Here is a 26,345-nt window from a genome sequence, read left to right on the forward strand (position 1 = left end):
TTTTCAAACCAAATACCTGTTGCAAGGCCTTCTCACAGTGCAGACAAGCAGTGGACACCTCTGATAACAAGATGGTCATGTTCTCCTGTTGCTGCCGCAGCCAGATCAGCTGTTCTCTCACATGAGCATCAACTACACTAAGCGCCATTTCTTCTTGGCGGCAAAGTGTTTCGTGCAAATCTGAAAAATATGCTCGGACACAAGAACGGGCATTCTCTGCTGTCCCAGGGACCTGTAAGAATGGGGAAAAGGAAAAGTCTGCCTGTTTAGGAGTACTTTATTTGAGCTAATAGACAATTCTGAAATTCATACTTAATGTACCTGAATGAGCAGAATGCTGGTCAAGCACGTGTGCTGCTGCTCAGTTCAATGGAGATAGGGGAGTACAAGTGCTTTGTTATCTCTGGTAGTTCCACTGAAACGAATGGAGTGGCAGCACCAGTGCAGTGCTCAAACGCCAATGTATTAATTCAGGGAGACCTTTAGTTACCCCGATTCTTGAGACCAGTAGTATCCCAGTGGTCGAGCTGCCACTGATCAGTTACACTCCTTATCCTATGAATAACTTGAAATCTTTGCACGACTAAATTAGGCCAAGTTTGAATCTGCATTGTGAACTCCGTTCTTCTGTACCATCATAGGAACAGAAAAAAAAAATGCAATTCAAGCTGTAACACCTCTGCACATGATGCCCAACAGACTGCATTGACTTATAATGGGGTACGTCAGGTTCCATCATGGGGTCTATTATGCAATGCTAATTTTTTTTTTTCAACAAATGTAACAGAAACTTTGGCAGAGACACAGATGTGAACAGAGGCTTAAAAAGGTCTTTTGCAGGCAGGGCCCACTGTCACAGCCAGAATATCCCGGGGTCGGAGCGGAAACCGCTGCCTCCCCGTGTAGTGGCTGCTGCTCGTAATTGCAGATGCCATTGATTCTGGCTGTGACAATTGGCGCTGCCTGGAAAACCCCTTTAAAGTGAATGCCCACCCCTGAATACCATTTTTTAGTCTAAATAGATCGAAAAGTCAGTGATGATTAATTTCTTAATACCTCTCTCTAGTGATCAGAGCTCTGCTTTTCTAATACAAAAAGTTCCAAATCTCCTGTCTAGCCACGAACAATGCAATATAATTCCTATTAATAAGAGTTTAGGAGTCCAAGGCATACAGATTATACAACTTAGCCATGGCTGCAGGCAACAGGAATGTAATCATATAACTCTGTCTATGCGGAAACCACTAAAGGTACAAGAAGAAATTAATCGGTATGGTATGCATACTGAGATGGGAACACTGCCGATTACAAGGTAGCCAAGCTGATGGAAAGAGTCAAGTTCGGCTAAGTTATGCGGTGTCTATAACTCCCACAGAAGTCAATGGGGACTACGCTAACAGCATCTTCTCAACATCGCATTCAGGGGAAGTTAAAATAAATGCTGGTCCCAGACTTTTATGACATATCCCGTGGAGATGCAAATACTACTTTAAGCAATGGAGAATTATAAAGTAGAGGAATGATCAGGGGTTACCTCTACACGGCTATGGACAGCAACTGAAAAGATCTCTAGTATTTGCATTCTATGTCTACCAAAGCAGTTAGTCACTCTATACACAATCATTATATGCCTCCTACGTGTTCAGTATGGGCCATTCCAATTCCATCTTCCACAATTTGCTCTCCGCCTTCGATCTGTTGGACGATGCCGGTGAGTTTTCTGGAATATTCCGAGATCTCCTCTGTGAAGCTTCTTATACAATGTGCCATGTCCAATATGGAGGCACGAATCTGGCTTGCTTCAGTTTCTAGAACAGCATGCTTTATAAGGAGGAGGAAGAAAAACATCAATGAAGTAACGGAGTAAAAGAATTCTGTATCCTTCTGCATCGGGTAACCAAAGCACAGAGTTTCAGGGGAACACTATGTGACAGGGTCAAGGTGCTAGAGTAAATGCCCATCATGGTAAGTACCACTTACAGGCGTTAGCAAGAGTACTGTAATACTCCTGCAGGATGGTGAAGTACTGTGTCCAATACACTGCAGGCACAAAGTTGGTGTAAATCCCATCACTAAAGATTCAAGTCGTCTACGTACCCAACTTTAGACTTGTACTTTGCTATAAAAACTTATATCAATTAACAAAAACCATAAAAGTTATAGTATTGCCTTGAAACGCCAACTCAACCAGTTTCACATAAAAAAGCATAGTGAGCCCCCTCTTACCTTGTGACCCTGATGTTTTCCGTACTCTTTGCAGACACAACACATCAACGGGCTAGTCTGGCAAGCATCTTCCAAGCACACAAACTCGATGGCGTGAACTTGATGTTGGGTGCAAAGGGTCTTCTCATAAGGTTTATCAGCTAAGGGCACACGTCTGTGTTTGGCTAGTGTCTTTGTGGAGTGGGTGTGCAAGGAGCAGTCGGCACACAGGTGGGTTGCGCAGACAGTGCAGTATACCGATGCTACATGGGCCTCATCTTCATCACAGCGCACAATACTCTGAAGAAACGAAACATCAAATTTAGCTGAAATATCACAGAAATCCATCATTTTAATAATAATTTGAACTTAAGCTGTATTCAGCATCAATACGCATTTTGCAAAATTCACATAGGGTCTGTTGCTCTGTTCCCCAGAAACAAGAGAAGCTGGCATCCACCATGATGAAGCAATGAAGAAATGCATATTGGGGTGCTGAAAGGCTTCATCTATATCAGTAGAACAAAAAGCATCTCAGTGTTTATCCAGGTACAGCAGTTCTTCTGTACATACAGCTGTTTGCTACTGCAGCTCTGCCACACCATTCAGGAAAATGCAGTAGGAGGCAGATTGCTCTTTTGATTGGTGAGAAGTCGAACACCCACTGACCACACTGTGCAGTCTCCCAAATCTCACTAAACTGGACAGTAATTATAAAGCTCTTTGCTGAAATCTTGGATACATCTGCGGTGGTATTCAATCACAGCCCCACAGTCCTCTCTGGCTCTGCCCTGCATACTCCATGTAAAGCGAGAAGACAAGAGAGATCAGTGGACTGTGGGGGAGGCGTATAAAACATCTGAACATCAGGTATTTAAAAAGGAGTTCCCGACCAATGACCTGGTAGGTCATCAGTAGTTGATGGACAAAAGAGGGGGGGGGGGGGGTAGTGGAGAAGGGCGACCTCCACCCGGACCGGAGAGGAGATGTGGGCACCAGCTTCACTTCCACCAGCACTTCCTGATTCTCTGCTGGTCAGGACACGCATACAGTGGATTTGCCATTAAATTCACGTAGACTGTCAAATTCTGCTGCAAAGATCTTCAATGTGAACAAACCCTTAGGGTAATTTCACACAGGCGAGTCCGATATAGTGACCGCTAACATACTATTTCCCCGCGGATGCGAGGTGTTTTTATATCAATGGGGAAACCTCTCACTGTATCGTATGCACCTAGAACGCAATGCGATGCTGCTGCTAGCCCCATTGAAAACAGGGGGGTGATGCCAGGTCACGGCCAAAGATAAATCACGGCACGTCCCGTTTTCCGTATTACATTATGGGGTGGGTGGGAACCCGCTCGTGTATGACCCCATTCAAAAGAACGGGGTTCATATTTGTGCGTCTTGCAACCCACAAACCTCACGTGATTTCTTGGCTGTGTGAAACTGGCCTTAGAGTAGAATTCAAGTTATGCAAGGCATGCAAACTTGTAGGGGCAGTGCGCATGGAACAATGAAAGCCCATTGACCTTCATTGCCTCCATTGACCACGTGTGTAATATATGGTGACAATACGTCCATGTGAATGAGCCCTAAGGCGCCATGTTAAGGAAAATTGAGCCCACGGGCCTGCCTTATTTAAGTTGCTTATCTACAAGTTGGGTTAATGCTTTAGGAATTACAATAATTTACAGGAGTGAAAAGCAATAAAACCAAAGTTATGATTTAATATTTGCTTGCAAACCTATTGCATTCAGTGACTGTCTAGAAACCAGACACTACAACGTACTGGTTTTCTTTCCTGGTGTTGCTCTTACAGGACGCTTCTACAGTGATCTTCACTTACGGCTTAGTTATGGATAGTTTTAAAATTTCAGTTTACAGGTGCCAGTTTGGGAATTGAAACCACCTGACTACTGCAACCAATCAGAAGCCATAGCGGTAAAGAGTCATTCTGCTGGCATGGCATCAAGGGCCCAACATCTGAGCAGTGATGCCAGAGCAGCACCTAACCATGATGGCCTCTTTTTTGTTACAGTGTTTGCATGGTTTCCCTTTCAAAACACTATGGGAACCGCAGGGGTGCAGCGCTGGGACTGAGGACAGGTAAGTGCTGCTGGTTTTATTGGTTTTCAGCAATTACATTCTATGGTTTAAAAAAAATAAAAAATATTGTATTGCACCCAGACAACCCCTTCAAGAGAAACCATTCTCAAATAGTCATTAAGTTAACTCCTACCCATTGCAAGAGTGCTTTAGAAAAATTTTATTGTCCACCTGCACTGTGACATGCCAGCCAAAATTTGGACAAATTTGAGCATAAAATACATGTCTTATACACAGAGTTTACCCTACAACTTTTGAAAGTGGTCACATCAATAAATACAAGGAAACCAGTTCTATTAGCAGCCGTGCTTGGCAGATAAGGTAGTTTGCTATGGGTTATATAACAAGCTCCTTCCCTTTGTAACAACACAATAATCCAACCCTTAAATAAATAAAGTACACTTATTAACCAGTCCGTCCGTCCGTCCGTACACACACACACAAAGTCTTTGAAGGCTCACACGAAGAATGAGATGTCAGAATTCTGGCACAAGTTGATCTTCGACTCACCTGTTCCACAACAATTTAGTTTATTTTCACTCTATTTTTGTGCATTTATGATTCATACCATCTTATAGTTACCCCTCTGCGTTCAGTCAACAGTTCGGGTAAACAGCTAAAATAACACAGGTCTGCAAAAAAATTTTTTTTAAATTTTGATTTTGTTAAATCATCTTTATGTCGTTTTCTGCAGATTTCAAAAATGACATGTGTTTTTTTTCTATCACGTAAGGCTTGCCTACAAAATAAAGTTGAAGCATTTGGAAAAAATACAAAAAAAACGGAATCTTTATTTGTTTTTATTATTTTAATATGAAGTAAAAGCAAAAAAACAACAATACCTAGCTAAAATAAGCATAATAGTGATACACGTGTTGCAAAGTTATTAGAAGTCTTTGTAAAAACGTTTTCTTTTTCCATCAAAGCTTCTTTTGGTACTTTTTCGGCTGTGTTCTTGTGAATTTTCCCTTTTTAACATCCAACAGTAGTCTGCCATCATGTTGACATTCCATCGACCTTGGTATCTGCGCTCCATTTCTTTTAGATCTTGATGGAAACGTTCTCCTTGTTTCTCACTTACAGCCCCAAGATTTTCTGGAAAGTAGTCCAGATGTGAGTGAAGGAAATGGACTTTGACACTCATGTTGCAGCCCAAGATTTTGTAGTTTTGTAACAATTCAGCAACCAAAGTTTTGTAGTTTGGGTCTTTTTTATCTCCAAGAAAGCCTGTTACAACAAGTTTAAATGAATTCCAGGCATTTTTTTCTTCCATTTTAGTGACAAAGATTTCATCTTTTAGAAGTTTTCTTATGTCAGGCCCAACAAAGACTCCCTCTTTCAGCTTAGCATCTGATAGACCAGGAAACTGTTCACAAAAATACTTGAAACACTCTCCTTCTTTGTGTAATGCTTTCACAAACTGTTTCATTAGTCCCAATTTGATATGAAGTGGTGGAAGTAAGATCTTTTTAGGATCCACTAAACTTTGTCTTTCAACATTTTTAACTCCAGGAATAAGAGCCTTTCTGATTGGCCAGGTCTGCTTGACATAGTGTTGTTTCCTGTCACGGCTATCCCATTCACAGAGGAAACATGGAAACTTTGTGTAACCACTTTGTTGACCTAGTAACATGGAAATAACTTTCAAATCCCCACAAATGGTCCATTTATGGTCAGAGTAGCTGAGCTTATTAAGAACAAATCCAAGATTTTCGTAGCATTCTTTCAAATGGACTGAGTGTCCAACAGGCACAGAAGCATATTGGTTATTATTGTGAAGTACGTCTTTCAAACTCCTTTTTGACGAATCTATGAAAAGTCTCCATTCCTCTGGGTCATACGTTATGTTGAACATTTCCATGATTCCAGGTACGTTGTTGCAGAAAACTAGTTCACCCTCTTGTGTAAAAAAAAAGGGATACATTCCTTTTCTCTAAGTCGGTACCATGAAAATGAAACACCGGAGGCTAACATATGTCTTTCTTTAAGTCTAGACCCTAACACTTCCGCTGAATCCTTTGGTAGGCCCAGATCTCGTACTAAATCGTTCAAGTCTGATTGAGAGAAAAGTTCAGGGTATTTGGTACCTGGATCATAGCGGTCATCATTATCGCTGCTACTATGTGACATTTGGTCTAAATCGTCTAAAATATTGTCCAGGGTATCCGGAGGTGAAGGAATAGGCAAGTCAGGTCCATGAGGAACCGGGCGAATAGCCGAACGTATGTTGGTTGGGTATGAAATGTCCTTCCTGTCTTTTAAATTGAAACCTTGCACTGAACAAGAACAAAAATAACAGTCATCACTGATTTTTAGGCTCTCTCCAAACCATGGGTACTCCAAAACGAAATGATTTCTTCTTACCTTGAAACCATTGTCTCAGTTCTACACACACAGAACACACTATATGGGGAGCCCAAGATTTATCTTGGTCCCCTAATTTCATACCAAAGTATGCAAAATACACCTTCTGAACAAAATTAGAAATGTTCCTTTGTTGCTTCTTGATGGTATAAGACCCACAAATATAACAGAAACAGGAGAGTTGACACATTTTCTAGTAGCCATTTCTTCTAAATACCGTATGACAAAACTGTTTGATGCGTACACCACAGTGGCTGGCTCCACACTGAGTCACTGACTGCAGTCAAGGTCACGCCTAGCAGACAGTGTAGATTCGTTGTCGTACCGAACCTGAAAAACCCTGAAAATAAGAAAATTTCAAGTGAAATTTGTGACTTATCTAGGGGTGGTGGAATTTTTTCACTATTTTTACCGTAATCAGCACAAAAAAAAACTGTTAAACCCACTAATTAAATATGCTACAATTTTTTCATCGCAGACCTGTGTAATAAGTTGGCTGACTTAAAGAGCAGATTGTAGCCGATGACATGCGAGCATTTTATAAAAATGTCTCAGGATAATGAAGAACAACCACACAAACTGAACCTCAAAGAAACATTTATTGACATACAACTAGAAGACGGAAAAAAAATATATATATATTTTCATCTCAAATTCAATTGCAGATGGAGGATACAAGTTCCCCTTCATTATCTTATTACACCTGGACATCAGTCTGCGAAGATGAATCCAATATAAATAGCCTATTAGGCAGATGGATTTTGGCATGTCAAAGTGGTGGAGGAGTTTATGAAGGTAGTGAGAGTTGAGAAGAGGGCTGAGGATAATGTGGAATAAAATAAGAGTGTTGTGAGTTCAGTTACAAAAAGAATGTGTATGTGTAGCATCAATAGTTAGAAGGGGAATAAGACTGAACTTGGGGAGGGTGTAGGTATCTGCCAGACAGTAGTGTTAAGTTGCAGCCAACACTCAAAAATTGTAGTTCTGGAGACATTACTCCATCCAAGGTAAAAGAGATAGGAGGAAATTGTGAGTCGCACTAATGGGAGTTAACAGATTCCTCTCCAGCTGCCAAAGCCATACAGCCCGCTCATTTTTCAGTTGGTCAAGCTGATCCTCCAAACTTCAAAAGGCTTCAGATATGAGCGGTGCAAATTCCTCAGTGTCTCTTCAGTATCTCCTGCCAATTCTTTGACTCTGCACATGCTCTGAAAAAAACAAAACAAAAAAAAAAACACACACACACCATAAAGATTGTCCCTGCGGAAGGTAGAGAAATGGAAGAGGTTTTGGTACGAGAGTTTCATTTCTGAAACATGGGAACCAGTGGAGGTCTCTTCTTGCTGGGCCACCTTAGAGGGGGCATTAGACTCCCTAGGGCTTGGTGTTGGCGGCCCTACACAGAAACTGGAGCATACCACAGACCATCTTAACAGCATGTCCTCCTTCTAGAAGCAATGAAGTGGTCATGAAGAGACTTCCACCAGGATTGAATTTATTTTTCTGCAAGACACAAAAATAAATAAATTTATAAAAAGGTGGGTTACTAGAATTTTAGTCAGAGGAGCCCAAACCCAGGTCCTTCATCAGATGACCTAAGGGGCCATTGCAGCCCCACAACAGTGATCTCTATAAGAGTGTGGCTGTGCCTTCTAATAGGTGTCTATCAATGCATTGTACTCTCTCAAGCCCGTTACTGCAGCAGAGGGGCTGCAGAGAACAAGCATTCCAATGGGAGACAAAACTTCACACAAAACTAACATTTTTTAACCTTACTATAAAGCTCTGTCTGGCCAAACTGCCCCATAATGGAACCAGGTGATTGCATTCTTCATCCCAGAGACAGTGTCTAAAGGGAATCTCCATGTCGCAGGCCTGAAGTGTCCCACAATAGGGTTTTTGCCTCCACCAGGTGGATGAGGAGTCCATTATGAAGGTGTAAAACAAACTCCTCCTCACCGTCTCTGGCGGGAACCTAAAAAAAAAAAACAACAAAAAACAAAAAGACACAAAAATACCTTAAAATACAGGAAATATTTTCTATAAAGACCAAGTTAAACGACTATTAAAAAGGTGCTTAAAGTCTTACATCGGACAGCTTGGGGAAAGCAGAACAGTGTGGAGGAGTAGATCTTTAGAGGTCTCCGAGCACCTGTACTTTCCCAGGTTAGAGTGCTCTGCATCTACGGTGAAGACCTACACTCAGGGAGCAATCCAGTAACTGTAGCTTGAAAGTCCCTGCAGACAAAACAGCGATTCTTACACTGGTCGCTTCTCCTGAGGCGATTTGCCTTGTATTCCACAGTGGAAGGGGAGGGGAGAAAGAACAAAAAAAAAAAAAAAAAACCTATTTAAGCATTATGATTACTAAAATTACAGCTTGCTATATGCACAGAAACTGTTACGTCTAAAACAATAGAAAAAGTACTTACTATTACTAGCCTGCATTTCCTCTTGGAGCATCTCTCCTGGCTGGCTATATGACTTGCTGTATAGCCCTTTTAGGGCCAAAATGTAGCCTACTCCTTTTTATGGAATGATCATGGAATAAAGATCAGATTGATTTTATGAATCTTTCGTATGCTGCCACTTTTGTCATCATTTTCTGGGATTGCTGTATAGCTAGGGCTAGCGAGCCGCTGTCACCAGTGCAGTAGGTGGGCAGCTATTATGTGCGTTGGTGAAAGAATGCATTCTAGCCCATAGCCAAGGCACTTCTGAGCTGCATCAAGATTCAGAAGCTAGAAACTTGCTGATCCAGGTTTCCCCTTTTAAAAGCCCACTACTAACGTAGTAAAACGGCTTCCAGTTTTGATCCATCTCTTCATTGACAGTTTGTGGAGCCAAGATAAACTGCCCAACAGAAAACATGCAACACTACGATGAAACGTGAGAAATGAGCCAACACTCAGCACACAGAAGTTCTGAACAATCACTTTTAAATTTCATACAATTACACGTCTCCTTTGGCCCAATAAACAAGGTGATCGGCAATGAGTGGGGATGCCATGTTAGACGTGGCATCAATTGAATGAGTGCTTGAATACTGTCCTGGGGGTAGTGATGACTATGTGGTATTGACCATCATCCACAGTATATCTACGTTACAAGGAGAGCATCCACTTTACCTCCAACTGTGTCTCAGATTCTTAACCCCTTAGTGACCGGGCTTTTTTGCTTTTTTCCATTTTTTGTTTTTTCCTACTCCCTTTTAAAAAAATCGTAGCTCCTTTATTTATCCATCGACATAGCTGCATGAAGGCTTGTTTTTTTGCGGGACAAGTTGTATTTTTCAATGGCACTATTTATTGTACCATATAAATGTACTGAAAAACTTTTTAAAAATTCTTAGCGGAGAGAAATGGAAAAAAAAAACGACATTCCACCATCTTTCTGTGCGTCCTGTTTCTACGGCGCACAAACAAGAAAAACGACCTGATATTTTTATTCTATGGGTCAGTACGATTACTACGATACCGAACATATATATATTATATATATATATTTTTTTTTTTTTTTTTTTTGCTGTAGTACTTGTATTTTTTTTTTTAAAGATATTTAATTTTTTTCAATTATTTTCTGCGGTCATTTTGTGTGCGCAAGAACTTTATTTTTCCGTTGACGTAGTTGAGCAAGGGCTCATTTTTTGTGGGATGTCCTGTAGTTTCCAATAGTATCAATTTGGAATACATACAACTTTTTGATAGTTTTTTATTGCATTTTTTCTGGAAGACAGGGTAACTAAAAGTGTATTTCTGGCATTTTTTTTTTTTTTGGACGACGTTCACCATGCAGGAAAAATAATGCGCTACTTTGATAGATCCGACTTTTACGGACGCGGCGATACCAAATACATATTTTTATTTTATGATTTAGATTTTTTAGTAATTGATATGGCAAAAGGGGGGCGATTTAAACTTTTTTAAATTGTTAAAAAAAAATTATAAAAAAACTTTATTGATTTTTTTTAACTTTACTTTAAAGTCCCTCTGGGGGACTTTAACATGCGATGTTTTGATCGCTCCTGCAGTATGACGTAATGCTATAGCATTACGTCATACTGCTTTTTTTACAGGCAGTCTATCAAGCCACCCTGTGTGGATAGCTTGATAGGCAGTCTGCTAAGGCAGCCCTGGGGCCATTCATTAGGCCCCCGGCTGCCATGACACCTGCACGGATCCCCCGATCTCACCGCGCGAGAATTGATAGCGGCATTTAAAGGGTTAATAGCCGCGATCGGCCGAACCTATTGCCCGCGGGTGTCAGCTGTAATAAACAGCTGACGCCCGCGCTGTATGGAGGGAGATAGCGGCGCTACCTCCCTCCATACACGTCCTGCAGCTGCAGGACGTAAAAACACTATAGGGTGGTCACTAAGGGGTTAATTGGCTGTAGTGATCGTGCTGGTCAAGGAGTCACCTCGACAGCATGCCTGCTGTTGTCTGCAATCACACAATAGTCTGTTGGTAAGGGGTGTAGGGTTCGCCCTGAAGATACTGTAGTACTTCGGGCTGTAGAACAGGATAATACCGTGCCGTCAATGTGCCCCTGATGCATTGCCAAATGGCTGTTGATGCGGATGGCACCCCAAACCATGACTTCATGTTGACGAACCGTACGGCACTCTAAAAATGGCATAAGGTTCAGCCCTATTGTTACATTGCTTGCAGACCTTCTCTCGGCGATCATCATTGCCAAGACAGAACCTCAAATGGTCACCGGACACACTGCGATTCGTCACACCAGGTAGCCCTGGAATAATACTGCAAGTGTTGATGACGGTTTGCAGACGGCTTGACTGTATACCTGCCGCAGCCAGTTTTCAAATAAACGGTCATTGACAATATTGGAGCATCGAAATCTGGCAACTCCACAGAAGGTTGCCAGCTGTGGACTGTACGACGCCGGATGCACAGATTGTAATGTTTAGCACAGTGCTCCAGTCCTACTAAGCCTATATACATTGTGTTCTCCAGAGTCAACCCAAAGCTGTGGCATCCCATTGAGTTAATGCCGCATTTCAATGCAAAGGCTAATTGGCTGTAGCCTTAAGATGAAAGCTTTATGCTCTCGACAGCATCCTAGAGTCTTAACTCCTTAAGCCTGTGTCACACAAACATTTACGCAGTGTTTTATATGCGCAATATGCAATGAATATAACCCATTGACTTCAATGAGTTCAAATACATAATCTTATGTCAAGTGTGCATTTTGTTCACACAGAAAAACACCCGGAAGTTATTTTCCTGCGCATTTACACACGAAATTGGTACATATTGAATTAACTTAATTGTCCTCTTCAATGAATGGGAGCATGCTTGCATGTTTTTTGCACGTGCAAATGTGAATGATTTGCGTGGGTAAAAAGTACAGTAAAAACACGCTAATGTGTGCACAAATACACTAACACCCAAAAAAAAAAAAATAATGCTATAGAGCAATTTCCATGGGCATGTTATCTCCAAAATTAGCTTCACAGACTTGTTTTCCCACATGATTGATCCAAAGCTGCAACGATTTGTATATCTTACTTGCCCAAACATACTTAAATTGTATAACACTGCGACAAAGTCTTCATGGTGTGGAGAGCTCTGTAAGCCAGTGTAGTTCTCCATGCTCTTCTGTGAAAACGTATTAGAAGATCAGTGGCCGGTAGTGTGAACACAGCCTTATCTGTGGGTCTACGGTAAAAATAGTTATTGCTACCGCGATTCATCGTCTTGCCGAAAATGTCAAGGTCGGGTATAAAAAAAACCAAAACATTCTGATAGTGACACGCAGTCACAAGGCGGCGGAGGAACAACCCATTATATGCCCACTTACAACTTATTGCCGGGTGGAGTCCCATTTTTCCATGAGTAACCCCTCTATATGTGCGGTTATGTAGGTTTTCAGTTTTCTGGTTCTATTTGGTGACTGTTCTTAGACACACAGTATAGATTACATATGGAACAGATATAATGTCCGACCCCTGCTCTGAGTTTGAGACAAACCTTTTCTTTGGTCAGCACTGTAGTTTTATATCCCTCAGGCCAAGTTATACTTTATGTATGCTTCTTGTATCATGGATGAAACTATACACATTTTGTCAAACCCCCCCCCCCCCAAAAAAAAAAACAAACAAACACATTCAACCGTCTGTGAACAGTTAGAAGAGGACATTGATATCTAGAGTCTGCTTTGGCACTTCTAGAGTCCTGCTGCACCCACGTACCCATTTGGCGTTTTTTTTAGTCCCAGCTAATGTGCGCCAGTCAGTCAATTTGCTTCCTTTGTTAGGGTTCTTTTAGACAGATTTATGGTTTGAACAATTAAGCAGATGATGTCAGAGTTCGCCACGTCTCTCGGGCAGACTGGCTATACAGGCAAACACATCATTGGCTTGTTCAGACAAGAAATCCTTCAGTCATTCATATTCCCTATATAAGTAAATGAGAACGGCTGAACGAGCCAACAATGATTTTTATGCCTGCATAAAATGAAAAGTGAATAATTATCTTCGCCGTTGGCATGCGCTTAGACTGAACAATTATCATTCACTTTTGCTTGTCTGAAAGATAAGTGTTCCACTTAAAGGGGTTGTCTCGCACTGAAACGGGTTTTTCTTTTTTTTCCATAGGCCCCCCCGTTCGGCGCAGGACAAACCCAAGGGATGTGTTAAAAATAAATAAAAAAAAAAATATATATATATATATATATATATATATATATATATATATATATATATATATATATATATATATATATATATATATTACCCGAATCCCCGCTCTGCGACTTCTTTCTTCCTACTTCTTCCTTCACCAAGATGGCCGCCGGGATCTTCACCCACGATGCACCGCGGGTCCTTTCCCATGGTGCACCGTGGGCTCTGTGCGGTCCATTGCCGATTCCAGCCTCCTGATTGGCTGGAATCGGCACACGTGACGGGGCGGAGCTACGATGATCAGCTCTCCGGTACGAGCGGCCCCATTCACCAGGCAGAAGACCGCACAGCGCAAGCGCGTCTAAAATCGCCAGACACCGAAGTTAGACGGAGCCATGGAGACGGGGACGCTAGCAACGGAGCAGGTAAGTGAATAACTTCTGTATGGCTCCTATTTAATGCACGACGTACATTACAAAGTGCATTAATATGGCCATACAGAAGTGTATAACCCCACTTGCGTTCGCGAGACAACCCCTTTAATATCACCTTTAAGTAGAGTGACCTTTGCCCCACCAATGAGACATGGCATATCCTAACATGCCAACAATGTCTGCCATTAGACTAACTCTTTCCATCGTACCATATCCTCCCCTCCACATCTCTGGACACACTTTGCTGATCATAGTCTTCGGTTATGACTGTTGGCTTTCTACGGGAAGCAGCAGAGATGAGTCTGAGACAGCCAGAGCAGTCAATATGCCAACACAAGCACAAGACTACTTATTGTAAATAAGATATACAGGCTAACAGTTTTCATGACGGCACTGGGTCTGGTGTACCTCTCCGTATCCTCCTACGGACTCCTCCGAGGAACCACTCTGGCCGCTCGCACCATTTTGCAGTCGTTCAAGCAGTTCCAGGAGCGCAAAATTTTTCTTGAGTCCCCAAACGCCAGAATCTCCTGTTAGAGGCAAAAAAATATATATATATTATTCAGAACATTAACTACAAATTGGAAGTTTACAGAGCAACTTTCATTGAAGCTTGGTTGGAAATGTCGTAAAACTACTACTGAACTCCACTTCGATATGTTAGCAAGTGGAATAAAGCAAGTCCCCAATAATCCCAGGAATTATTAGCTCCATTTCCGGCCACCATTATACCATAGGACCTTGCAGGCAGACGACCGGAATCAGATGGCATCTGCTGTGTGGCCAGGAAGACAATCATTGTGCAAACTCTAGAAGACTCGCATCAAGGTTCTTATAGGAATGTATAGACACTGGCTGCCCATCCACAGCACATGCTGGAGGATTTTGGTTGTCAGACTGAGGCCACATGGTATGAAGGTGGCCGGGAAAGGAGCGGATATTTGGCAAAAAAAAAAAAAAAAAGCAATCAGTAAGAGTGCATTTACAGATATATGCATATTTCAGGCATGAGTACACTGTGTATACACGGGCAAAAATAAGCTGCTGCCTTGCGGGTTTTTACCTGTCAGTCTTTATGCACATAAATTAACCGGGTAGTTAAGACAAAAAAAAATTTAATTTGATTTTGTGTATAAATATACAGCTTCCAGTGCATTTACACATGCCCATTGATTGAATGGGCTATTATGGTGAAGATAGGATATGCCCCTTGTTCGATTTTCATGCAACTGAAAGCGAATACACAGCTGTGAAGGAAGCCACTGAAATCAATGGCTCTATTCACTGCGTAATACGCTCATGTTAAAGAGCTCTAAGAGTTCCTGAAGCATCTAAATGTAGTTTATTCTGTGGTTGGATAATCCCTTTAAGTAAATGGAATGGCCATTAACAGAGCCAGGAGGTACACAAGTCCAAGTGAAAGATTCCATCAACACATTAACTGCCTTTCTGGTATTAACCCCTTCCCGCTCCATGACGTACCAGTACGTCATGGGAGCCTGGTACTTCGCGCAAACTGACGTACCGGTACGTCATCGGGATAGCGCGAGATCATGACTGACCTTGCGCTATCCCACAGCGGGAGCCGGCTGTCAATCACAGCCGGCGTCCCACTGTTAACCCCTTTCCTGCCGCGATCTAAGTAGATCGCGGCAGGGAAAGAGTTCACAGAGGGATCGCGATCCCTCTGACTCCGGCCAGCTCTCGCGATGTCATCGCGAGAGCCCGGCCTGTCACCATGGCAACAGGACGCCAGACACTGGCGTCCTGTATTGCCTATGATCGCTGTATAAGCGATAAGGCATGGCAGAGCAGTAGCTCTGCCATGCCTTATGACAGCGATCATAAGCATAGTGCTGCAAGTCCCTCAGAGGGACTCAAATAGTGGGGAAAAAAAAAAAGAAAAACCCTTTATGCTTTTTCTAATATTAGCATAACAAAGGTAAAAAAAAAATTAAAACCCTACATATTTGGTATTGACGCGTCCGTAACGATGTGTACAAAAAGTTGAACACACTTATTTTGTACAACAAAAAGCATTAAAAAACCCTTAAAAAACAGAGGCAAAATGATAATTTTTAGCATTTTGCTTCCCAAAAAAATGCAATAAAAGTGATCAAAAAAGCCATACATTCCCCAAAATGGTACCAATAAAAATTACAGCTCGTCTCGCTAAAAATAAGCCCTCATAGAGCTCCGTACATAGAAAAATAAAAAAGTTACAGGACTTTGAATGCAGCTATAGAGGAAAAAAAAAAAAAAGGCTTTTTATTGCAAAAACGTGTAAAAACCTAAAAAAAAAAAAAAAAAAAAAATATATAACAATTTTGGTATCGTTGTAACCGTACCGACCCGCAGAAAAAAATTTAGTGTGTCATGTATGCTGCATGATTAACGCTGTAAAAACAGGGGGTTGGGGGGCGGCAACTCTGCTTGATGCTCGTTCGAGTAACGAGTACCATCTAGTACGCTAATACTCGAACGAGCATCAAGAGAACCCCTCTTTATGACCCAGAACGGAGAGCTCCTACAGCAGCTTCTGGGCTGGTAGATCCAGCATGTAATTCCCCAGCAACAGACACCGTGACCATAACAGTAGATTGCTGAAGTTAGGAGGGACTTGGACCCACCAAGGAATAGTCTTTGAGAGACAACCCTTTTAGAACTGCCACTGGGCCCATTGGGTTTGGAAATAAAGTGAATATGCCACACCTGTCTCAGTCTTTCAATTAACCCCTTACTGACGGCTTTTGTTTCCACCCCCCATTATCACTTTTCATCCCCCCTTATAAAAAATAAAAAAAAATGAATAATTGTGCATGCAGGGGAACTGGACCTATTGGGAGTCTTGTCTTCTGATCAATGTGCTGGAAGTGCGAGCCGTTCTCAGGGCACTGCAGTTCTTTGCGCCTCAGCTGTTGGGTTGTTCGATGAAGATCCAGTTGGACAATGTGAATGCTGTTGCTTATATAAATCACCAAGGTGGGACTCACAGCAGGACAGTCATAGCGGAGGTGGGAAGGGGTTCTGTCGTGGGCAGAAGATCACCACCAGGCACTATCGGCAGTTTTCATTCCAGGTGTGGAGAACTGGATAGCAGATTTCCTCAGCAGGGAGTCAGTGGATCCGAGGGAATGGGGACTACATCCTGAGGTTTTTCAGGCAGTCTGACGGAAATGGGGTCAGCCAGACATCGATCTGATAGGATCCCATTTCAATCTGAAGGATCATGTCTTCATGGCCAGGTCAAGGGACCCGTGGTCGGGGGTGTCCTTCCCCTACGCATTTTTCCCTGGTTCCCCTCATTCTTCAGGAGAATCTGGAGGGAAGGACTATCAGTGATTCTTATAGCTCCGGATTGGCCGCGGCAGGCGTGGTACACAAAGCTTGACAACCTGATAGCCAACGTGCCATGGCAGCTTCCTCTACAGGAAGGTCTCCTCTCACAAGGTCCCCTTTACCAACAGAGTTTGTCCACGCTACATTTGACGGCGTGGCTGTGGCATCGTTCAGAGGACTTAAATGCCATTGTCAGAATTGACGGCGGCATTTAAGGGGGTTCACAGCCCTGATAGGATGTGCGGCTTATTGGGGCTATTGTCCACGGGTATCAGCTGTAAGAAACAGCCAACACCCACGATGTATGAAGGGAGATCACCCCATGATCTCCCTTCATACAGGTCCTGCAACGGCAGGACATAAAAACACTATAGGGCCGTCACGAAGGGAGTTAAGCCAGTGATACACGAGCGCACCCAGGCCTCACTGCAAGTCTCCTGACCCGACTGCATTTATACATCTGCAGACAGGATATACAAGACTATAACCAGCCTTAGAATTACAATTCCCACCCAACAATTTACCTAGTTCAGTAACTTGCCGGTCGAATGGGCAGCGTATTGCTCTGCCATGTAGGGGAAGTCGTGTCAAGCAGTCATGGCAGACCGTGTGCCCACACAGCAGTAAGCGCGGCACCTTGTCTCCTTGCAGAGTGAATACATCTTCACAGACACCGCACTCCAAGACCTATCAACAAGACAAGTTTAGTAACAAGTTAATAAGAGAAATCCACTGAGGGGCAAAAAGTGGAAAAGTCGTTAAATAATAAGTCATATTTAAAAAAAAAAAAAAAGGCTGTTTGGTTCAGGTCCCAGTGACATCATCACTGACAGCCAATCACAGCGCTGGCCGGGAAAGTTTGAATAGTACAAACTTTCCCAGCATGTCAGCGCTGTGTATAAGAAGGGTCTCCTGTCACCATGAGATGAGATAACCAGAGGCTAGTATGCAAAACACATTAACCCCTTCTATTACAGTCACCTGTACCAAGTACAGTATAGTATAGTGCAAGGTTCATCTTTTAATAGCGCACCTAAAAATATTAAACTTTCTAAGGTTATGTACGGATCCTTACCATTTGATTGGTCCATTGATTTACCCATAGTGGGAAACCCCGCACCAATTCAGCTATTTGTGTACCCTTACATTAATTACATCAGTACCGTGTAAACATTAAAAATATACTTAAAGGGGTTTTCTGTGGAAGATACTATTGATGACCTATTCTCAGGAGCGACGGACCCCAGCCAATCAGCTGAGCGGGCGCATGCTGTTAGTGGCACAAATGCACAGAGGTCGGAGCTGAAGCAGTGGAAGTCTACGCGCCAACCTCCATGTAGTGGCCAGTGCTTGTAACTGCAGGCACAGCTCTCATTGAAATCAACACAAGCTGTGCCTGTAGTTACAAGCACCGGCCACTAGACAGAGGTCAGCCAAGCGGTCGGGAGTCCCGAGTGATGAACCCCAGCCGACCTACTTTGATGACCTATCCTGAGGTTGGGTCATCAGTAGTTTTCTCCCTTGAAAAGCTCCTAAAGTATAAATTAAAAGTGAACACAATATACATTAAAAATAATTTATGTTATATTAGTAAGTCTCCTAAATTGCTCAAAAACCATGCACAAAAAAGTTAGTATAGTATAATATGAATAATACACTTATGAACTGTAATATAGCAAAGTGACAATTTAAACATTTTCCTCAATTTTGGCATTTTAAATAAATATAAGCAAATTGTACTGGTCTAATTTTACCACCTAAATAAAGTACAACTTGTGACAAAAAAAAAAAAAAAAACTATGCCAGGATTACTTGGATGTGTAAAACCTTTACAGCGTTATTCTCTATTAACCCTTTCCAATCCAATTTTGGATTCAGGGTTTCCTAAAAGGCTCTCTTTTCGCTGTTATACAACGGTGCCATCTGCTGGCTAAAGCCAGTGTGTGCGCCAGAGAGGCTCCGACAGCGGAGTGGCTGGCAATAGACGGTAAGAATACCCTGTTGGACGTCTTCTGACATTGCAGCTGTACAAGCTTCAATCAGAATGTAGGAAGATGTCAGACAGTGGATTGGAAAGGGTTAAAGTGACAAACCAGATTTCCAAAATTTGGCCTGGTCATTAAGGCACAAACAGGCTTGTCCTTGAAGGGGTTAAAATAGGCTACAGATTCTGCAGAATTTTTCAGCTGCATGTGGATTATATCCTATGAGGCCGTTTACATGAGTGATTGACACCTCTCACCCAGCAGCCTACTGCACACCGATGAGGGACAAACCCCATGAGACAGTCCGTCTGTACACGGCATCTTATCCTTCGGGCCGCAGCCGCCTCTGCAGCCGATAAACAGACCCAGCATGGAATAAGGATGTACAACACTAGACCTGCAGGGAGAGGGGGTTAGCGAGTCGTCTTGTGTCTGGGCACGGGGGCAGATTTTATGGTGCGTTCATATATAGCAGATTTGGTGCAGTGGAAAGACCTCCCCATGTGTGATTGTACTTTTTGTGAAAGGACCAAGTGATCATCACTGCAGAGATGTAATTTGGAGCTCCTGGGCCCCAATGCAAAAGCTCTAACAGGGCCCCAACTATAATGCTTTACTCATAGTACTGGGCTCCCTATATGGAGGAAAGAGGCCTTATGGGCCCCCTAAGGCTCCTGGGCCCAGGGGCAACCACATCCCTTATAGTTACACCTCTGCATCATTGTCACATTGCAAGAGCCATAACTTTTTTTTGTTCTAGTAGCACCACTCTGGGGCACATACAGTAAAGAACTAGCTGGTATACCCGGCTTCGCCCAAGTTAATTTGGTACATGCTCACACGGAAAATTTTATGAAGTCATGGTTACTTCTCAGGAACTAAGGAATAAAATATGTATGCACAGAGGAGTGTTAGATTCTCCTCAGGCTGCATGTACCGATGTCCCTCTGCAGAATGTGCCACCCCTCCCACTCTCCTCATTTAGGACCTAGAGAATACTTGGGGGGGGGGTAATAGATTGAACTCTTGGCATAGCTTCTGTTTTTACAGTTCACCACTCAATAACATACAGTTCTTATGTGCATCAGCACGCTTACTGCGATGCCAGATTTACAGAGAGATTTTGTTTTTAAAGAAGAATTTAATCTGCATCACCGCGTTCTACGATGGCTAGCACTGTTAATTTCCCATAGGCGGGGCTCTGCGAGGGTTTGTTTTGCAGGAGGAGCTGCAGTTTTCATTGGCATTTGTGAGGTTTGAATTGCTTTTTATTGGGTTTTTTTTGGGAAACAAATAGAATAGCAGCAATTTTGGCATTAAGGCCCTTTTAGACAACAATTTTTGAAAAAAATAAATAAAAACGCTCAAAGCCGTCTTTTGAGCAATAATCGTTGTGTGTAACTGCACTTACATCGTGCAGTTTTCGTTAAGCTGTCGCTCATCGTTGTCTTTCAGCCTGCTCAAAGACAATGATGAGCCTTATCAGGGATTCACAGTGGGATACAGCTGATACTATTGTTTCAGCTGTATCCCACTCCCTGATGACAGGCGAGGTATGAACAGAGCGGTCCAGCTGCATTCTCCATACCCCGCACGGAGCGCTCGGCTGTATAACAGCGAGGCGAGCGGGGAACAGCTGGATGCAGAAGACACGCGGGGCCACCATTTGTCTTCTGCATCCCCCGCTTGGAGTGCAAAGTGATCAATCAACAATCAAAAGATTTTTTGAGTGCTAGTCGTTGTGTCTAAACCAGGCAGAGACTAATAGATTGAGTAAGGCCGGCTTCACACGACCAGATTTTTAATGCGGGATCTGTGGTCGGCGCCCGCACAGAGGAGCCACGAGGAATAGTGTAAAGGCATGTAACAAAAAAAAACAAAAAAAAACTGTACTACGCATGACGGACAGCGAGCATCCACAGTACAGAAGAAGCCGCTACGCAGGGTTGCCGGCCAGGGTCACAGCTGGCCTTACATGGCAGACATGGAGGCCTCTGTCAGGCTGCTGGTTGCCATGGGAACCTATTACTACCTTACAGTCACAGAAGAATCCCCCCTCTACCTGTTATCTGATGTAGTTGCTATGGATTGTGGCATCTAAGGGGTTTCTCCATTCCCGGCAGTTAGAGCAGGAGCCTGGCTGTCAGCATCTGCTAAGCCACCACTGCAAATTCACAGCCTGTTACTGACTGCGTATTGGCAGTCACTGAAGGGGTTAATATTGGGGAAGTTTCCATGGAAACAGTCATGAAATTTGTAGTAGAAAAAAAAACTTCAGGCTTCTGCTGAAAAAAAAAAATGGAAGCCTGCAGCCAATCCTGCAAAAACAAAAAAAAACTGAGTTTTATCCCTTTTTTGCAGCTATCATGTCACAGAGCCTAAAACATACCCGCAGGTCTCCACACCAGCCCCTCCTCCCTGCAGCTGCAGCATCCGTGCAGCCACAACACAGGTGACGTGTAGCCCGGGCCCCTCTAATCGCAGGCTGTCAGCCATCCCACAGTAACACGTCCCCGCTCCTCCATACATTACCGTCCCGCAGGTACACCACTCACCTTCACTGCCCCTCCCGGACCCGTCCTGCTCTGCCTACTGACACTCTCCATCCTGCTGCCAGCTGAACCGAGCCTATTTACAGCTGCGGCAGCAGCGCCGGCCATATTGGCAGGTCGGCCATTAAAAGGTGTCAAGGGGTAACGCAACTGCGAGAAAGAAAAATAAATGTCACGTTTACAGTCAGAAAAGAAAACAACCCATTTCTATGAAACCCCGCTGTATTAACTAGTTGTGTCATTTTAAGTTACAGGTTCTGACGTTTTCTGACTAGTTATTAGGGCCATTATAAAACATTGAACTCCCCCGTGTAACTAATGGTTCGATCCGAATTCTGCCAGTAGTTGCAGGGATATATACAATAGGTGATTTTTAGCGACAGACATTTTTAGTGTTGGCAAAAAATAACGTCAATTATATGAGGGGAACTCATATAAGGCAGTCCCTTTGTCATATACATTACTGCTGTTGGACTGAATGAAGGAAGCGCTATTATATATACTTGGACGGCAATTAAATAACTTTATTGCAAACGAACACTCGGGAAGGAGAGTCATGTGATCTGAGCGCCGCACTGGTGACGTCACACACTAGATTTCAATCTGCCTTTTCGTCGCCTGCAAAGGATTTTTGTTCCGTGAGGGGATCCGTAGAACCCGTCCTGGGAGTGAGAACCGCGGCGGTAGACTCTGCAGGCGTCATGGACGTGAACCAGCCCAAGCAAGAGCACTTGCTGGCCCTCAAAGGTACATAAGCAGGCGAGGTGGCTCCTGAGAGCTGGGGTGGGTGCATGGTGACTCCTTCCTGGAGTTGGCATGATGTGTCAAACCTTCTTCCCTGGGTTTTTGGAACAGGGTAATAATGGTAAATCCTGGAGTGGGTTTTCCTAGTGCAGGTTGTAGTTCACCAGTCTGATTGGTTGCTATGGGCAACGCCTTTAACTTCTGCTGTTTGCACTGGTCTTCATAAATTAGATGATTTCCGCCCTCCTTCCCTTCCTGCAAACTCCCATCTGGTTGGGTCTAAGTATCTGGCCTCCATGTAATCTGCTGATCTCTCCTGTAGAAGCCAGGACTCCCAATTACAAAACTTAAAGGGGTTGTCCCGCGAAACAAAGTTGGGGTATACACTTCTGTATGGCCATATTAATGCACTTTGTAATGTACATCGTGCATTAATTATGAGCCATACAGAAGTTATTCACTTACCTGTTCCGTTGCTAGCGTCCTCGTCTCCATGGTTCCGTCTAATTTTCAGCGTCTAATTGCCCGATTAGACGCGCTTGCGCAGTCCGGTCTTCTTTCTTCTGAATGGGGCCGCTCGTGCTGGAGAGCTGCTCCTCGTAGCTCCGCCCTGTCACGTGCCGATTCCAGCCAATCAGGAGGCTGGAATCGGCAATGGACCGCACAGAAGCCCTGCGGTCCACCGAGGGTGAAGATCCCGGCGGCCATCTTCGCAAGGTAAGTAAGAAGTCACCGGAGTGCGGGGATTCAGGTAAGCACTATCCGTTTTGTTTTTTTTTTAAACCCTGCATCGGGTTTGTCTCGCGCCGAACGGGGGGGCTATTGAAAAAAAACAACCCATTTCGGCGCGGGACAACCCCTTTAACCCCTTGAGTGGCAGGTTTCCTACCACCCTGTCGTGCCCACCAGGGCAGGTTTTTTAAAATGGTCTAATCATTGAATTTCAACTAGTTTTGCAGTTGCGTCTCAAGAGCCATAACTTTTTCATTTTTCCATTGACATGGCCATATGAGGGCTTGTTTTTTGTGGGACAAGTTGTGATTTTTTTAAACAGGGGGGAGGAAAAAAAGAAATGGGGAAAAAAGAAAAAAAGGGGCCATGTCATTAAGGGGTTAAATAATGTATTAACTTCCTTCTCTGGGTCATTACGACGCACGGATACCACATGTGTGATTGTATTTTTGATTTTTTTACAAAGTAAAGGGAGACAAGTGTTTTTTTTTTAATTTTTTTTTAATTTTTTTTAACTTTTTTTTTTTTTTGTCCCTTTAGGGGACTTCCACAGGGACCCATCAGGACCCCTGATCACATTCCGGGGGTCCGATGGTGACAGCCCTTTACATGCTGCAGTCACATAGACTGCAGCATGTAAAGGGTTAACACAGCAGAGATCGGAGGTTTTCTCTGATCTGTGCTGTAAGAGCTAGTACCTAACTGTCCTTTGACAGCTAACAACCAGCTCTCCCTGCCACAGAGACCATCGGCTTGCTTCTGACAAGCCGATGGTCTCTATGGCAACTTGTAAACAAAGCAGGACATTGCCGACATGTCGGCAATATCTTCTGCTGGTTCTTCAAAGCCCTTGCTTTGTTCTCTGTGGGTCTGTGCAGGCAGAGCACACTGTCACAGCTTGTGGCATTGTGCTCTGCAGCTCCCATAGTGATACATAGCCCGGAAATCTTCCGGGCTATGTTGCTATGAGCAGTGGAGCTCGTCCCCGGAACTTTTCCGGGCGTGCCACTCAAGGGGTTAACAGCAATGTACTGCGGTTGTCCAGATGAGGCGTGCACAATGTGGCGGTAGGTAGGGGTCAAAATTAAAATGGGCAAACCTCTTGGGGCCACTGATAGGGTTTTCTGTAAGGAAGTCCTTAAAAACCCTATCGGATTACATGGCATATACAATGGGCACTACAGGTATATTCTTGTGATTCAGGTTGGTGGGTGACTGTGAGCCGCTTGGAAAATCGCTGACCGGTGGCACCGCACTCTGTGTAATCGCCAATAATTCTGTAAACCAGCCGAAGTATTTTGAGGCCGGGCTCACATAAACGGGACGGCTTGCACATGCGGGAGGCCCGCAGCGGATTCTGGCTTTGCACCCGGCCGGGGACCCGGCATACTTCCTATAACTGTATTGCGGCGGTTCGCAATCAGTCATGCGCAGTACGTTTTTTTTTTTGTTTTGTGTTTCCCACGTCAGCGCTTAATGATGTGGCAGGTACCTGCAGCCCATATGTATTGTTAATTGTGTATGGGCTGCAGGTCAGACACCTCCATTGATATCAATGGAGGCCGTCCGAGTGGGTTCTATGGCAAAATAGAGCCTGCTGCGAAAATCCATGCCTTTTTAATACCTGCATTGTACCGCATTTATGGAATCCGCAATACAAATCTGCCCCGGTGAGCCCGGCCTTGGACAAATACATTGTAAGCGAGGCTAGAGGACACCTAACTTAGGCTGCCTGTCCATGGGCGTTTTTGGATTGCGTTCCCTGCGGCGATAATCCGTCCGCGGAGAATGCAATGCACGCTTTCCATAGCATTGCTATGGAAAGCGCAGCCCCCTGTCCACGAGCGGAGGATCATAGCGATAGCATGCTGCAAATTGCCACGATTCTACGCGGTGAGCCTATCTGTCAGATAGGCTCAATGTGGCGATCCGCCAGCTGGCTCCTGCTCCCGGGCGGCAGAGATCCGCCACAGGATACCGCAACACCCGTGGACAGGCAGCCTTACACATATGCAGAACATGTTACAATTCTCTCTTGGGTACTGATACTTGGCACATGCAGTGACGTCGGTCTACAGGCAGAAATCCCCTCTGATCACATGATGTTTACCAATGTATGATCCCAGAAACCGTCAGCAATCTCTAAGCATTCCCGAGTTAAGGCTTACATAGCTTAAATATACGTATAGAAGATCAAATGAAGAACTCCTTATCACCTGTTTACTATTTGTTAGGCAGACTGATCATACAGCATGAGTACATGTCTAAAACAAAGTCCATCTTTAATCAGTCGTCTTCCCCTGAGTACACACTTGGCAGTCGGAGCTTTTCTTCTTCTGATTCTCCTCTTCATGACCTTTTGATTAAAAGTTAAGCAAGATACCCAAACTGGAGTAGAGGAGAAGGAGTGCGGCAGACATTATAGCTTCTCTCACACAGGATTGGCTCCCCGGGATGCTGTGCTGCTAGTGAATAGATAGGAGCATGGACCTCAGTTGGTTCAGGCTGCTATTTAGGCACAAAGTCCATGCAAGTTTGTTACAAAATCCTGAATTATTATTGTTACGGCTGCACTTTATATACCTGGGGAGCTAAGAAAAAGCTCAAGCAGAATATCATAACTTTTTACCCTACTACACACTTAGGGCTCATGCCCACGGCCATGACGGACTCCGCCAGCGGAATATCGCTGCAGAGTCTGCCACGGCGCCCTCCATATTTACCACTCCGGATTCACTGTACGCATCCTGCATGGAGTACATCGCGTGACGCGTCGGCAGTGTCAGATGACGTTGTGGGCGGGCCGTGCATTCACGCGATACTTCCGCTGTGCTACAGCGGAAGCATAGCGTGACGGTCGGCTTCCATTGACTATAATGGAAGCCGGCCGCGTGTATTCCTGCGGCAAATAGAGCATGCTGCGTTTTCTTTCACGCTGCGGAGTGAACATGGAGCTACTATGTTTAATAGAATGCAATAGCTCTGGGTTAATGCGTGGATTTCTGCTGCGTAGAACGCGGCAGAAATCAGTCCGTGGGCATTAGCCCTCACTGTAGCAAATACTGTAGGTAGAATGATTCTGCTGCACCACCCTTCCGGGGGCCTACAGGACCTTCGCTGACTTGAATGACAGCCATGTGATCTTCACTGAAGGTCCTTTACCCTGCACAGTCATGTCATGCTAACTGCTATCTGTGAAGTTTAGGCTTTACTGCTACCATGACATGACTGATGT

At 43.9% G+C, this 26,345-nt stretch overlaps 2 protein-coding genes across 5 annotated transcripts in view; one reads left to right on the forward strand and one right to left on the reverse strand.

The window, feature by feature from the left end:
• The window catches only part of TRIM23 (tripartite motif containing 23), a 37,940-nt gene extending 16,191 nt beyond the window's left edge, over positions 1-21,749 (reverse strand). The window contains exons 1-6 of the mRNA XM_066602799.1: positions 21,638-21,749; positions 17,622-17,784; positions 14,167-14,288; positions 2,227-2,505; positions 1,639-1,821; positions 17-232 (exon numbers count right to left, since the gene is read on the reverse strand). Of these exons, the coding sequence (XP_066458896.1) occupies positions 17-232; positions 1,639-1,821; positions 2,227-2,505; positions 14,167-14,288; positions 17,622-17,784; positions 21,638-21,742 (1,068 nt within the window). The 5' untranslated portion in view covers positions 21,743-21,749. The remainder of the gene's footprint in view (positions 1-16; positions 233-1,638; positions 1,822-2,226; positions 2,506-14,166; positions 14,289-17,621; positions 17,785-21,637) is intronic.
• A 441-nt stretch (positions 21,750-22,190) lies between these two features.
• The window catches only part of TRAPPC13 (trafficking protein particle complex subunit 13), a 46,910-nt gene continuing 42,755 nt past the window's right edge, over positions 22,191-26,345 (forward strand). For 2 of the 4 annotated variants that reach the window (XM_066602802.1, XM_066602803.1), the window contains exon 1: positions 22,191-22,381. In XM_066602802.1, coding sequence (XP_066458899.1) covers positions 22,336-22,381 — 46 coding nt within the window. In that variant the 5' untranslated portion in view covers positions 22,191-22,335. The remainder of the gene's footprint in view (positions 22,382-26,345) is intronic. The other 2 variants (XM_066602800.1, XM_066602801.1) reach the window with 1 other exon arrangement.

This window comes from Eleutherodactylus coqui, chromosome 5 (assembly GCF_035609145.1).
Source record: "Eleutherodactylus coqui strain aEleCoq1 chromosome 5, aEleCoq1.hap1, whole genome shotgun sequence".
NCBI lineage: Eukaryota > Metazoa > Chordata > Amphibia > Anura > Eleutherodactylidae > Eleutherodactylus > Eleutherodactylus coqui.